This window comes from Chiloscyllium plagiosum, chromosome 4 (assembly GCF_004010195.1).
Source record: "Chiloscyllium plagiosum isolate BGI_BamShark_2017 chromosome 4, ASM401019v2, whole genome shotgun sequence".
Lineage (NCBI taxonomy): Eukaryota > Metazoa > Chordata > Chondrichthyes > Orectolobiformes > Hemiscylliidae > Chiloscyllium > Chiloscyllium plagiosum.
The window spans coordinates 109,380,898-109,397,428 of NC_057713.1; the positions used below are offsets into that span (position 1 = coordinate 109,380,898).

Below are 16,531 nucleotides of genomic sequence, written 5' to 3' on the forward strand. Positions count from 1 at the left end.
CCTTGACTTGTCCGGACTTGTCCGACCTGCCTAGCTCCTTTTCCACCGATCCACTCCACCCTCTCCTCCCTGACCTATCACCTTCATCTCCTCCCCCACTGACATATTGTACTCTATGCTACTCTCTCCCCACCCCCACCTTCCTCTAGCTTATCTCTCCACACTTCAGGCTCTCTGCCTTTATTCCTGATGAAGGGCTTTTGCCTGAAACGTCGATTCTGCCTGTCCTCGGACTTTGCCTGTCCTCGGATGCTGCCTGAACTGCTGTGCTCTTCCAGCACCACTAATCCAGAATCTGGTTTCCAGCATCTGCAGTCATTGTTTTTACTATCTAAGTAAACTGTCATAACAAGATGGCTTGATAATATAAATTGATTTAGAATGGTGGATAGAATAGCTGTTATAGCGATAAGAGTTATAGCAGGAACATGAATATTCAAGGTTATTTCATAGAATCCCTACAGTATGGAAGCAAGCCACTGAGATCACTGAATCCACACTGACCTGCCAAAAAGCATTCCACCCAAACCTAACAAACCACCCCCACCCCCCCGCCACCCCTACCAAACACCCTGTCCCCATAACCCTGGAAATGCGATGGCTAACCCACCTCGTCTGCACATCCCTGGACACTACTGACAATTTAGCATGGTCAATTCACCTAACCTGCACATCGTTGGACTGCGGGAGGAAAACGGAACCACCCGAAGGAAAACCACACAGACACAGGAAATATTGTCAAAGTGCACACAGTCGCACAAGGCTGGAATCAAACCCAGGTCCCTGGTGCTGTGAGGCTGTAGTGCTAACCACTGAGTCAACATGCTGCCCATTTGGCATTTCAGAAGGACAGGAAAAGAAAAAATGTGTGGAGGTGGCTGTTAATAAACGATGATATCAGTATCAGAAGGAGAAAAGGTCAACAAGTAGAATCAGTTTAAGTGGATATAAGACACAGAAAGGAGAAAGTGAGGTCTGCAGATGCTGGAGATCAGAGATGGAAATGTGTTGCTGGAAAAGCGCAGGTCAGGCAGCATCTAGGGAACAGGAGAATCGACGTTTCGGGCATTAGCCCTTCTTCAGGAATAAGACACAGAAAAGAAGTCACTCGTATAAATGTTTTATAGCCTTGTGATCCCAGACCAGACTGCCAATTACATATTGCAGTCTGGCTTGGGGCCAAGAACTTCTTTTGAAAAAAAAAGTGTATGATCCAGGGGACTTACTCAGCAAATAAAGCCACAAGATTCCCTGGTTTGATCAAACAACAATAAACTTTATTATACAATGTGAGAACAGTAACACAATCTACAATACACAAACAACTTATTCCAACACCCAGGATTAACATGTGGTTAACTTGGGCGATAGAGTGAGAACACCCCACAGCACAAGCCAATTAGCAAACACAATCAAGATAGATCTCTCAGATTTCTCAACAATTCTCCCAAATATAAATGACAAAGTGGGTCATCAAATCTCATTAAACTTCATAAGAAATCACGATTCTTCACTTCTGCTAATTTGCTCTTGAAACTCCCTCTCAAGATCCAATCTGATATGGTGTGCTTCAAGAGTGCTTCCATTCCATTCCATCACTCGTTTCCTGGTGTTAAGCTCCTTGGACTTCAAACTACACTCCAGTACTCATTCACAAACATAACTCAAGCTTTTCACCAACAACCATCTCTACTGAGCGAGAAACAAAAACAGAAATTGCTGGAAAAACTCAACAGGTCTGTCCACATCTATGGAGAGAAATCAGAGCTAATGTTTTGAGTCCAGTGACCCTTCCTCTACTGAGCTAGTCCTGCTATGATCTGAACTCTGAGCTCCAACTTTGCTCAGTTGCATGAAGTGAAAACTGCTTGAGAGCCTTTAGTTTCCCCTCGCTCATCTGCACTGAACATTAACACTCTTAGGTTTCATTCAAGGCCTTCACATCTTCTTCCAATACAGAGCCAGTTTTCTCAGATTTCCGAAACTATTTCTGAATCTTGAATCTAACACTTAATATAATTAGCTCCTAAAGATATTGAATGCATTGACTGCAACCATTCAAATTTTCCTGTATTTTTGACAGGTCCCAGCAGATTAGCAATCTGCATCTGTTACATCACAATTCAAGAAAGTAGAAAGACAGAAACAAAAGATCTAAGGCCAGATAGTTTAACATCTCTTATTGGAAACAAGTTTGAATCTACTATTAAAGAGGTAGTTGCAGGACATTTAGAATATCATGGTACAATCAGGCAAAATCAACATGGTTTTGTGGGAAAAAAAATCATGTTTGACAAACCATAAGGATTGAACAAGCAGAGTGGATAATGGGAAACCAGCCACTGTAGATCATTTGCATTTCCAAAAGGCATTCAATAAGGTAGTAGAAAAAAAGTTGAAAAGCAGAACAATATATAAATTTAAGGTAGGCCACTATTGTAGAACCTAGTCACATCTGATTGACAAAAGGAATAGAATGAAAATTGGGTTGATTCTATAATGGGTGGATGATGCTTTCAGCCTGATCCCCTTTATGATCTCATTATTCCAAGCCCAAATGGTGAATGTTGTTAAGTGACAAGTATAAAGTTAACATAGGGACAGACAGTTCAAGTTAGCCATGTCAAGATATGCTGTAGAAGCAACAAGCATTCTGAATAATGACAAAAAGGAAAAGATCTGTGGAATAAGTTTGAAAGACAATTAGCACAAAAAAGAGCAGCCCAGATTAAATATTGTATCATATATACTTGATTAATACTGAAAATGTGTTGCTGGAAAAGCGCAGCAGGTCAGGCAGCATCCAAGGAACAGGAGAATCGACGTTTCGGGCATAAGCCCTTCCTGAAGAAGGGCTTCTGCACGAAACGTCGATTCTCCTGCTCCTTGGATGCTGCCTGACCTGCTGCGCTTTTCCAGCAACACATTTTCAGCTCTGATCTCCAGCATCTGCAGTCCTCACTTTATACTTGATTAATAATCAATTTTTTTTACTAACTTTTAAGGTTAATTTTATGGGGTTGACTATAACATGGATAGTACTTTTGAAGGGCTGAAATTCATGTCTGTCAAAATTCACACCGAATGATCGCAGAAGCCCAACTAATCTCTAAATGAATAAAGAAAAACAAACAAATTATGGTGATTCTGAAAACCCAGAGCGGAACAACAGCCAACGGACTGGAAGACCGAGAGCAGAGTGGAACAACCGGCAGACTGGAAATGTGGAGCGGGACATGACAACCAGCACACTGATTCATAAACGTTGATCCATTATCTATCAAGAACTCGGATCAACTTTCACACGAGATATATGGAAAATTCCAGGATATTTGCCAAAAATAGGGAGTTGACTTTTACATGAGATTGACTTTACTTGAGTATATACAGTAGTTTATTCCACTAGTGGCAAATGCACAAAATGATTAATAAAACAGATATGGAGACATGAACACATTACAACATGGATGTTGACTGAACAGGTAAGTGCTTTCAGCATTTTTAGTCAATTGACTACTTGAAAAAGTTGTTTCTTAAGATTTTGCCCTTAAAGCACTGCTGGAAAAGTCTAAATATCTAACATTGCCATTTTTCACTTTTATCAATCTCTCACGTTACCATCAAGGAACATCCAGCATGAAAGCATTTATATTGATGGTCATAAAGTTTAAAATTCTTGCTTTTATAAATGGTTACTTGAAGAGATTTTGTTCTGCTAAGAGGTAACAAATAAATGACTTGCCTGGTATGGAACAATGCTCTCGTGTGCAGTTCCCCATCGTTTCGCTTCCTTTCTGCCATTAAGATAATTGGCAGCTATGTGGGTAAGACAAGCAACCTGATTGGAACAATGAAAACAACAACCATCAACAAAAATACTTGTATAAAACTCCTATATTCATTATTGAAAATTACTCTCAAATCACTTTATGAAACTGAGCAAAATTGGAGCTCAGAGTTCAGACCATAGCAGGATTGGCTCAGTAGAGGAAAGGTCACTGGACTCGAAACATTAGCTCTGATTTCTCTCCACAGATGCGGACAGACCCGTTGAGTTTTCAACAATTTCTGTTTTAAATTGCCTCAAAAAAAAATTTCTGAGTTGATTATTTAATCTTGTTACCAAGGAATTAATGACAGGGCTCAGGTAATCAGAACAAATTAAAGAGAGGGGTAAAAAACAGACTTTGTATGGTTCGCTGCTTCAAACTATTGTTAAAGCCAAGTGGTGCAGTGGTAATATCCCTAGCTCTAGGCCAGAAGGCATGGATTCAAATCTCACCTGCTCGATGAGTGTGTCATAACACATCTGAATCAGTTAGTGAAATACAGTATAAGTACAAATAGGAAACTAGGCAATTGCTTGTGAAAGACAATACTAAGTGGTGAAGGAAAACAGAAAAACAGAAGGACGCCAAGTGGCCACATGTGGAAGAAAAGATTTGATGAGCCAAATGTTTCTTATTCTACAGGATGTGGTTGTGGTTGATTCTCAATTGCCCTCTGAAATATCCCAGCAAACCACTCAGTCGTATCAAATGCTACAAAGTCTCAAATAAATGAAACTGGACAGACCACCTGGCAACCTAGGTACTGGAAAAGACAACAGCAGAAACAACACTGTCAACCCTGCAAAGTCCTCCTCACTAACATCTGGGGGCTAGTGCTAAAATTGGGAGAGCTGGCTCACAGACTAGTCAAGCAACAGCCTGACACAGTCATTCTCACCAAAACATATTTTACATACAATGCCCCAGAGACCATCACTGGATATATTCTGTCCACCAGCAGGACAGACCCAGCAGAGATGGGACTATAGTGGTACACAATCAGGAGGAGTTACCCTTGGAGTCCTGAACATTGACTTCAGACCCCCATGAAATATCATGGCGAGGAAACCTCCTGTTCATTACCACATGCCAGCCTCCCCCAGCTGATGAATCACTACTCCTCTATGTTGAAAAAAACTTGGAGGAAGCACTGAGTGCGGTAAGAGCGCAAAATATACTCTGGTAGGGGATTTCAATGTTCACCACTAACAATGGCTCAGCAGCACCATTTCTTATCAAGCTGGTTCTGGCCCGAAAGGACAGAGCTGCTAGACTGGGTCTGCAGCAGATGATAAGGGAACCAGTAAGAGGAAAAAACATACTTGGCCTGATCCTTACTAAACGGCCAGCTGCAGATGCATCTGTTCATGACAGTATTGGTAAGAGTGTCAACCACAGTCCTTGTGGAGATAAAGTTCCACCTTCACATTGAGAATAACTTCCATTGTGTTGTGTTGCACTATCACCGTGCTAAATGGGACAGACCACAAAAAGATCTATCAACTTAAGACTGAGCATCCAGTGTTGTGGGCCATCAACAGCAGAAGTATATTCCAGCACAGTCTGCAACCTCACAGTCCAGTATATCCCCCACTGAACAATTACCATCAAGCCAGTGAATCAACCCTTGTTCAATGGAGGAGTGGCACCAGGCATATTTGAAAATGAAGTGTCAACCTAGTGAAGCTACCAAACAGGACTACTTGCATTCCAAACAACATAAGCAGAAAATGATAGACCGAGCCAAGCCAGTCCACAACCAACAGATCAGATCTAATCCCCACAATCCTGCCACATCCAGTCCTGGGTATGGCAGGACTGCACAGTCTGTGGTGGACATTAAACAAGTCACTAGAAGAGGTGGCTCCACAATTATCCTCATTCTCAACAGTGGAAGAGCCCAACACAACAGTGCAAAAAGATAAGGCTGAAGCATTCACAGCAATCTTCAGCCAGAAGTGGAGAGTGGATGGTATATCTCAGCCTCCTCCAGTGGTCCCTAGCATTACAGATACCAGGCTTCAGCTAATTCGATTCACTCAATATTAAGAAATGGTTGGTGACACGGGATTCTGAAAAAGCTCTGGGCCCTAACATTTTGACAACAGTACTGAATTGTGCTCCAGAATGTGCCGATCCCCTAGCCAAGCTTTTACAGTACAGTCACAACACTGATATCTACCCGACGATGTGGAAAATTGCCAAGGTATATCCTGTACATAAAAAGCAGGACAAATCCAACCCAGGTAATTACCGCCAATCAGTAGGTTTTAGTTAAGATTCTTCAGATAATCATAGATATAGATTCCAAAGTAGTTATAAATCCACTTATAGACAAAAAAAATCACTAAAAACATTAGAGGAAAAGACTCAAACCAGTTCAATGAAAGCAGCCCCATATCATTGTAGGGAGATAATAGATTCTGATAACATAATGAAAACCCTGGAGGACCGGGCGGGGGACAAGCATGTCTATTCCTTAGCTTAATTGGAAATACATTGAAATTGCTGGCTGTAACAGTACTTCCTTCAGGTTAAGGACTATCAATTGTTAAACTGTGTCAAGTAAATTACTGAGGCAAGTTTGAACTGTATCAGATACTGTACCAGAGATCAAGAGATAACTCAACATTGCTAGCCAATAGCAAACACGCGGGTGGGGCCGGGGGGAGGCGTGTGCGTTCTAAGTTAAAACAGCATACGTTAAGACATTCCAAAACTTTTTGGGCACCTTATTGCTCTGGAGAAATGAAACTGTACTAAAGATAAGCTGCAATAAAGATTAACTGAAACCACCCTTGACTTGAATTATCAGTGGAAAAAATGAGGTCTAACACATGGCAATGCCTTGGTCAGAGTTAACTTGTCAACTAATCAGCACCCTGTTCTCCTGTAGCTTAAATTTCTGTGATTGCTTGAATTTGGGATTTCTTGCATTTGTCATGATGAGTGCAAAACAAAATAGTACAACAACATGCCTTTCTTTTCAGCAACATAATGTGCTCAGAATTTGCCAAACACAATACTCGTTTTACTAAAACCTGGCTCCAGATTCTGCACAAACACAAGGTAAAATCTCCTGTTAAATTAGAGGAATGAAGCTGCAATTTGTGACTGGAGCTGGCAACACAGTGCCATTGGCAGGAAATGAGCCATTCTTCATCTGGCTGATTTAATGCTTTTACTTTTCATTAGTTCCAACAAAATGATTTGATCTTTCCTTGATATGGAAGACCTGTGACCAATAAGCAATTGAAGCCATATAAGTTCATCTTGTCCTGATGTAATTGATTGAATTAAACTAATTTAAACTATGTTCAGAGTAACTACAGCAGCAGCAGGAGAATCATAACAGGACCAGACTTCAATTAACTGCTGGTTACTGAAAATACAGGAATAACACTAAATAACACTAAAAACACAGAGAAAAGAAAAGGAAAAAGACAAAACTCAACTAACTACTAATCTAACCTATAGCTAACCAGAGCGTATGATCAAATATCTTAAATTACTCAAGAGGAAAAAAAAGGATAACGTAGTAATTAAATAATGAAGTACATGCTCGGAATGAATTAACATCAAATCATAATAAAACCCGTATTCATGCAGGATTCCTCCCCCAAGGGGCCCCAGACTAGCCAGAACCATTACCTCAACTAGATGAAAGCCTTTGGCAAAATGGCCGAAATATCTGTATCTATGTAATTCAAGAAGGGCTGCCATATTTTATAGAATAATTCAATTTTTTGAAACACCATATTTGTAAAGAGGTCAAGGGGAATACATTCTATGATTAATCTGTGCCAATTCGGAAGTCCTGGAGGGCCCTCAGCCACCCAGTTTACTAAGATATTTTTCCTTGCACAAAAGGAGAGAATGGAAGATAATTTCCTCCCATGCACATCCAGAAAAGGTAAGCTCGAGAAGCTCAGGAGGAGAGATACTGGATCTACTCTAATTTCCATTCCCAAGATTTCTGTCAAGGTATTTGCTAATTTGGTCAAGTATTTGCGGATCTTATAGCATGTCCATAAGCAGTGTGTGAGAGTGCCCACCTCTATTTTACATTTGGGACACATTGGAGATGCTCCTGCCCTAAATTTTGCCAATCATTCCGGTGCTATATGAGTCCTATGGAGTATCTTTAACTGAATGGCCTGTGTTCTGTTACAAATGGAGATTTTTCAGGCATTTTCCCAGATGTCATCCCACATTTCTGTGGAAATTTGCAGCCTAATTCCTGATCATATGTTCTAAGCTGACGATCCATGTCTTCCGACATTTCATTATGTAATAAATGATAAAGAGTGCTGACCGAGGGTACATCCATTGGCCACAACATTCTATGTTCTCTATCTAATGTATAAAGGCTATCTTATAGCGTAGTCTTCTCTGTATGTAATCTCGAATTTGGAAGTATCGAAAGAGGTCTCCATTAGGTAGTCCAAATTTCTGATGCAGCTGTTCAAAAGACATCAGGGCCCCCTCCTCAAACAAATCTCCTAAACAGGAGATACCCCTGGACCTCCAGGAATTGAATGTGGCGTCTGAGAGCCCCGGTTTAAAATGCTATGCCCCCACTATAGGATATAGGGCGATGGTTTATGTGAATTACCCTCGTTTCGCCGCATTATATTCCAGGCTTTAATTGTGTTTAATACTATAGGGTATTTACAGTGGTCCATAATGATTTTCATCTTATCTAAAAGTAAGAGGTTAATAAGAAGGCACTTTATTTGAGAAGTCTCGATGTCCAGCCAGATTGATTGTGGATCAGATGAGATCCAATCAGCTATGTAGCTAAACAAAAAAGATGCTGCCTGAACTGCTGTGCTTTTCCAGCACCACTCTAATCTAGACTCTGGTTTCCAGCAACAGTCATTGTCTTTACCTAGCTTAACAGGGAACTCAGCTGATAATTCCTAAAGTCTGGAAAATCCAGCCTTCCCCTTGCCAGTGGAAGCTGTAGCTTCTTTAACTTAATGAGGGGCCATCTACGATTCCAGATGAAAGAACCCAGCCAACCATACAATTTGCGCAGTGCCGGCTTTGGAAGCATCACCGGGAGAATTCTCATAGGGTATAAGAGATGGGGCAAGACATTCATTTTAATTAGAGCTATTCTACCTAGCCAGGAAATTGGAAGATCCCCCCAACGTTGAAGGTCCTGCCTTATCCTTTCCAGCAGATGCACAAAATTGACCTTGAAAAGCTAGCCAAATACTGGGATGTTAAAAATACCTAAATAGAAGAAACCCTCCAGAGACCACCGAAAGGGAAAGTGAGATCCGTCCAACAAGTGGAACATACTAGCGGGGCCACCCATCGGCATGGCCTCCGATTTTGAGAAATTAATTTTGTAGCCTGAGAATGCACTAAATATATTAGTGACTTGGATTAAGCAAGGCACGGACATCAGAGGATTACTAAGAAAAAGGAGAACATCTGCATAAAGGGTAATTTTATGTTTACCTGTACCAACCCTTGGGGCCATTATATTAGAGTCAGCCTGTATAGCTTCCGCTAGTGGCTCAATTATTAGTGTGAATAGCAACGATGAGAGAGGACATCCCTGACGGCAGACCCTATCCACACTGAAGCTATCCGAGCCTAATCCATTGGTGATCACAACTGCTTTGGGATCATTATACAATGTTGAGACCCATTTCACAAATACCTTTCCAACGCCAAACCTTTCCAATGTATAGAACAGGTATGACCATTCAACCCTGTCGAATGCCTTCTCTGCATCCAATGAAACTACCGTTCCTGGTATTTTTTCCTGATGACAGACTTGAATCACATTCAAAACCCTTCTAATATTATTAGATTGACCCGCAATCAATCTGGCTGGACATCGAGGCTTCTCAAGTAAAGTGCCTTCTTATTAACCTCTTACTTTTAGATAAGATGAAAATCATTATGGACCACTATGGCCCTTGATAAACTGTGTCTGATCCTCTTTTATGATATATGGCAATACCCTCTCCAGCCTCAATGCTAACGTTTTAGAAAGAATTTTAAAATCTACATTTAGCAAGGATATTGGTCTGTATGATGCGCAAACTTCTAGGACCTTTCCTTTTTTGAGAATGAGGGAGATATTCGCCTCTTTCAGCGAAGGTGGGAGGCAGCCCTGACTATATGAGTAGTTGTACATGTCCATAAGTGGACCAGCTAATACTCCTATAAACTCTTTGTAGAGTTCAACCTGAAATCCATCTGGGCCAGGTGCCTTACCGCTCTGAAGCTGCCTGATTGCATCAAGTATTTCCTGCGTTGTTAGGGGATCAGTCAGGACTGATACCTGTTCCAGGGTTAAGTCCAGAAAGGCCAGGCTTTTAAAAAAAGACTGCATCCTCCTGGCTTTATTGTCACAATCCTGAGATTTATACAAATCAAAATAAAACTTTCTGAAGATTGTGTTGATCCTTTTATGATCGTGAGTCAGAGTACCAGCACTTTCCCTGATGGACGTGATAGCTTGAGGGGCCTTTTTTTCCTTGCGAGAAATGTTAAGTATCTACCAGGTTTATCACCAAATTCATATAATCTTGGCTTTGCAAATAATATTTCCCTCTTTGCCGTTTGGGTTAGCGCGGTATTCAAGGCTGTCCTAAGGGCTGTAATCCTTTGTAATTTAGCAATAGAAGGTCTATCAATATACGCTGTTTCAGTTGCCTTTAAGCAAGCCTCAATTGGATGCTGTTGTTCTCCCTTTAGTTTTTTCTGGGTTGCCGAGTATGAAATGATCAGACCTCACGCATAAGCCTTAATGGTCTCCCACATCATTGATGGGTTAGTAGCCGTACCTGAATTAATTTTCAAAAAAGTTTTAAATTCTTGAGAAAAATATTTTACAAATTTACTATCCTTCATTAAGAAGGAATCCATACGCCAATGTCAGGGGGATGCCTCATTGTTCCTAGCCTTGTTTTCCGTATACACAGCAGCGTGAGCATAAATTATTATATTACCTATTTTGCAGGATGATATGGAATTCAAAAAGGTTGAGGGGGCAAAAAACATATCAATTCTAGTGTGACATTTATGTGGATTAGAGTAAAAAGAGAAATCTCTGCCTTGCGGGTGGAGGCACCTCCACACATCTACTAATCCTAACTCTTTATTCAAATTCGCCAATTGCCTGGACCTGGGGGATACATCCGCAGTACTCTTGGGTATCTTGTCTATCTCTGGGTCCATAATGCAATTAAAGTCTCCCCCCATAATTGTATGACGAGCCCAGAGAGCCATCAGTTTGGAGAAAGCTTCCATTATAAATTTGAAAGGATGCACTGGGGGACAATACAGATTCAAAATCTCATATTCCTCTCCATTTATAAGGGCTTTAATCAGTATATATCATCCAGATTCATCTTTTATCTGACTTAGGATTTTGAAAGGGAGATTCTTCTGAATAAGAATGACTACTCCCCCACTTTTTGAGCTGAAAGAAGAAAAGAATGCCTGATCAAATCCACCCTATTGTAATTTTAAGTGTTCTTTATCCAATAAATGTGTCTCCTGTCGGAGAGCTATATCAGCCTTTTCTTTTTTGAGGTTTGATAGTATTTTCTTCCTTTTGACTGGTAAATTATTCCCCTTGACATTCCAGGTGCACCATTTAATCGAATGACTAACCATAATTGTCCAGGCAAGTCCGAGACCCCCTGGGAGTAGAAACCCCCCCGGAGATAATATTAAGCAATAAAGGTAATAAGAGAAAATAAAGGTTAACATGGGGGTGGGGGCAGAACAACATCATTCACCACATGAATGAACTCTTACAGTCTAATTAAGAGAGTCCAAAATTTCCTTGGCCTTCACCGGCGATCCGAAGTTATAGACGGACCCTTCGTGGCTAAAACGTAGCTCGCTGGGTAGCGCAGGGAGTATTGCATGTTTAAATCCCTTAGACGCTTCTTCACTTCATCAAACGCCCTCCTCTTGCTGACCAAAGCTGGGGAAAAATCCTGAAACAGCATAATCTTAGATTCTTTCTAAGTCATGGCTTGGGGATCTTTCCCAAGATTTCTGGAGGCTTCCAGGAGCATTTGCTTCTCTCTGTAGCACTGAAGCCAGAACAGGACCAGGCGGGGGCGCTGGTCCAACCCAGGTCTGCGTATTGCAACCCGGTGGGCCCATTCTACCCTTACCTGGCCTGATCCAGCCTCCAGCTTCAGCATCTGAGGGAGCCACTGCTCCAAAAACACTGCAAGCTGGCCTTCCTCTTCCCATTCGGGGAGGCCCAGTAAACGAATATTTTTTCGACGGGTCATCGATGTGATCCTCTAAGGCCCGGAATCGCTGTTCAAGAGTCCAGACCCGACCCACGGCTGATTCTGCAGCAGCCTCTGAGGTCGCGGCCTTTAGCTCCGCATCTCCGACTCGATGTTCGATTTTTTCTATGTCTCAGTCGTGCTTTTGCCGTGCGACCGACAACGATTCCCACCTGCTCCTGGATTCTTCAATGAAGGCATTGATCTTCTCTTTGAGCTTGGAAATCACTGCAACAAGGCTCGCCACCGTAGGTAAGTCCCCCGGCATGGCTGCGGATGCCTCTGCTGCAGCTGGGGAGGGTGGGGGAGGGGTTCCTGTCTGCTGCAAGCATTCTTTCCTTTAGTCATTTTAACAGAGCACCAAACTACTCAAGTTTGGTGCAAAATGACTAGCTGTATTAAATAAGTTATTTTAAATGATTTGGCAGGTGTGGTGGAGGCGGGCAGCCTGAGTCTTGGGCAGACCACTACAGACTTGGAATCCCTGATGAACTTTCTTAATAGGTACAATTGCTGAAAACTTGGTGTGTCAATGGAAGTTTTGTAAGGAGAAGTCATTTGCAGCAAACTAAAACAGCACAAAAGATCGTAAATAAAGCAGTCATAAAATAGTTATAGGCACAACATACTTTTAGAATTCTGCAATATTTTAACAGCATTTCATTAAATTTCTGGTTATACGGACATCTAAACAAAATTATGCAGTAACTCCCAAGCTTTAGTTTCAACTCTAAACTTGGATACATATTTCAATTTCTTCAACAAATCATTGACATACAAAAACTAAGGCCCAATTATAGAGTCCTGGCGAACAACATTTGTCTCACCCTGCCAACTGAATAACACCCTCTTTATTTTTCTTTTGTCTCCTCAATCAAGGTGATATCAAGCATCCAAATAAACAGACAAATTTTAAATGTTGCTCCCATCTCCAAAATGAAAAGACAAAAAAGGCTATGTATTTCCAAGTTTTGAAAAATTACACATAAAAGAGGTTAGAATATGCAGGGTGCATTCTGTCAAAGCATCTGTATTACAGAATTGCAGCCTTTAATTTGTCATGGTTCCTTTGAGCATGATCCATTACAGGACCGCAAAGAATGACTCTTCAACTTCACAGTGACAGTGAACATTTCAGCAGAACAGAAAGCACAGAACAGGCACACATAAGATAATGTTAAACTGCATGTTGTACCTGTCACAAAAGGGAATGTGGCAAAATGCACACAATTATCAGAATGAACTCTACAATAACATTTTCTTGTACTCATTTCAGTAGAGAAACACTCAGGAATCATATGTTCTAATTTTGTGGCCAGGAATTGACTCAAAATTGCTCATCCTCCTCCTGCACCATATGAATGCACTTCCAGCGTATTTGCAGCTGAATTATTAGGCCAGCAGAACAGGAGGAGCAAGTTTAAGGAAGGTAATAATAGGCCAAATTGCTGTTCAGCTAGCATAAAGAAAGTAACATTGCAACAAAGGTTTCTCACCAAGGAAACTGTAACAAAACAAAAATGATTGATGAACTGTGAATTTGAACATTACCTGAATCGCAGCACTTGGCAGTAGAGGGCACAACGTGCCTGAATTACTCACTATGCAAGAAGTTTGTGGTTAGCACAAGTTTTATTTTTCACAACAAATCAAAATATCAGCCTGTCATTGTCTATAATATATAGCTGGAAGCATGAACAGCATGAGCCCATTGTTAATCTCTGTGTATCTACTGTTAGATTTACTGGGACAATATGACATAGATAAACATAAGCACATTACTGGAAAGGGAAGAAAAGTCTCAGATAACAAAATAACAATAGGCTAACATTAGGTAGTGAAATTTATTGAGGGGATTCGTGGATGTACAATACAGCACAGTATTTCAAAATTCAAAGACTGAATTAAAATTGAAGATTGCAGAAAGCAGTTAAAGGTCATTGCAAGATGTAAACATATATGTTATTGTAATTATTTATACCATTTTAAAGATTTGTGTTTCTACTGCATATATTATCCAGCTGCACTTTCTTAAGTCCTTGTCAAAAATAGAAAAGATAAAATCTAAGCATGCATAAACTGGTACAAGTAATATAAACCACAATTTTCTGGTAGCAATACAATCAATGCTGCCAAAAATTTACATGTATCTCAAAGTTTCTTTGCCCTCTGCAAATAAAAAAAAGTCCATAAATTTAAGCACTTCAAGTAGAATCGGAAGACTAGTTAAGTTTCTTGTCCATTCAGCTCTTTTATTTGGTCTCACTTCATCTTTTCTTGAAACCAGAGGCTACACTTTTGAATCTGGGGAAACATTGCTCAGAAACAAGAAGAGTGCAAAATAAAATGCCTGTATTGGGATTAGAGATGGAGGGTGTTGTTGAGTTATATTTTTTTAATTACTTTCTGTAGTAGAATGGTACTTATTTTACAAAAGTATTTATAACTATCTTTTAAATGTTACAGGTTTTAAAACGAAATGGTAATATTCTCAGAGTCTAAGCTTGTGATCGAAGTCCTGGTTGTAATTAAACACAGGAAGGATATTGAAAACTTCCTAGAAGCATGAAAACCACAACAGAAGAAGTAAACGAAAAATCATAATTGAAACCACATCCAAAACCCACATCCTTATTATTTACCAGTAGCATCCAAAGGACATTGTTGAGATGCAAAAAGCTCAAGGGTCCTGACTTTTTATAACTTGAAATCATCCAGCTCCAAAACATGAAAGACGATAACATCTGTCTAAGGTTAAAAGTTTACAGTGTGCTATACACTAAAGCAGCTTTTGGTACAGAAACTCAAACAGGCCAGTTACTCAACTCCATGTGCATGAAACCGTAAAAAAATCTATTTTCTTTTTTGGCGCTGACAAAATGTTTTGCATTCACATAGCAGCTCTTATGACCTCAGAACCAATTACAAATACAGTCTGCTGTATTGCAGGTGATTTGGAAGGTTTAGCATGAGTGCCTTGTTTTTATATTCAATACTTTCTTCGCACAACCAAACATCTCACACACTTTCATAGCCAAGTTAACAATTGCTTTACCACTTCCAAAAATCTTTAACATGCACCTCCACGTAACTACTTAAAAACATTTCTCACCTCACCTCGAGGTCTTGTACTAATTACCTCAAATCAGTGCCCCTGGTTTATAGTCCGATATCCATGAAAAATAACTTCTCTTGATTTATAAATCCTCATGGTTTTAAATACCATTCTTAAATTTCACTTAACCTTCCCTGCAGAATATTCCTATCTTTTCTATTTCTTTGCACACTTGAAATCCCTCATTTCTGTTCTCATACTGACAATTCCCCTCAGTATTGACCCTCCTCTAAGAGTTTAACATCCTTCCCGATGCAATACTCCAGCTGAGACCAATGAAATTGAAAGGATAAACATAACCTCCTTGCTTGAAAGCTCATTTCAGCAAAACCACTGAACTTTATCCTTCAACACAGTTCACCCCTTTGTAGCTTTCGGAACATTGCTCTTTTGTCACTTCACCCGACAAAGCAGCAATGTTCCACAAGCTTGTGATTTCAAACAAACCTGTGTGACTATAACCTGGTGTCGTCTGACTTCTAACCTGGTCCACCCTAGTCCAAAACCAGCATCTCCACATCACCTCTTTATAAACACAGCCACTCGTGGACTGTACATCCTACCTCGCATCATCTTGTTGTGGATTTTTGCATATGCAAAACATATCTTCATTTAATAACCCACAAATCCATCTGACACAAGGACAATAGTTCAACACTAATTCATGCAGTAAATCTGGTCACATCAAGCACTTTATGACCAACAATATCAGCCTTTGCAATGGTTTCTAATTCTAGTTAACCATCTTCCTTGAAAAAAAATGTTGTTATATTCAAGTACAGATTGAGAGCATGAACCAGATATAATAATTGAGAAATTAGATTAAAAATAAATTAAATACCATAACTAATTAAGTGCGAATTTGTTCAATTTCAATACAAAAATAAATAAGTATAATGCATTATAGATGTTCCTTAAATACTTGCATTTATATCCCTTCCATGATCTTGATCACTTAGATATTTTCTGAAATGTAATTATTGTAGTGCAATCTTCTGGATCAGCAATAAACTAATGATGTGATAATGTAATAATAATGTAATTAACTAGTAATGTAACCAACTATTTCAGTGGTGTTCATTGAGGAACAAATATTGGTCAGGAGATTGGTAGAACTCCAGATCAACCAAAGGTCCCGTGGAACCTTTTGCATCCACCTGAGACGACAGATTAGGCCTTTGTTTAGCATCTCATGTGAAAGACAATACCTTCATCGGTGCAGCATTTGCCTCTGCACAGTACTGAACTGTCATTGCTGATTAAGTTGCCATGTCTCTGGAGAAGACCTGAAACCACAGCCTTCT

At 40.1% G+C, this 16,531-nt stretch overlaps 1 protein-coding gene across 7 annotated transcripts in view; it reads right to left on the reverse strand.

The window, feature by feature from the left end:
• The window catches only part of sugct (succinyl-CoA:glutarate-CoA transferase), a 438,232-nt gene that overhangs the window by 349,324 nt on the left and 72,377 nt on the right, over positions 1 to 16,531 (reverse strand). For all 7 annotated transcript variants that reach the window (XR_006311489.1, XR_006311490.1, XM_043688917.1 and 4 more), the window contains exon 8: positions 3,743 to 3,838. Coding sequence is in view for 5 of the 7 variants with exons in the window: in XM_043688917.1 (XP_043544852.1) it covers positions 3,743 to 3,838 (96 nt within the window). In the remaining 2 variants the exon portion in view is untranslated. The remainder of the gene's footprint in view (positions 1 to 3,742; positions 3,839 to 16,531) is intronic.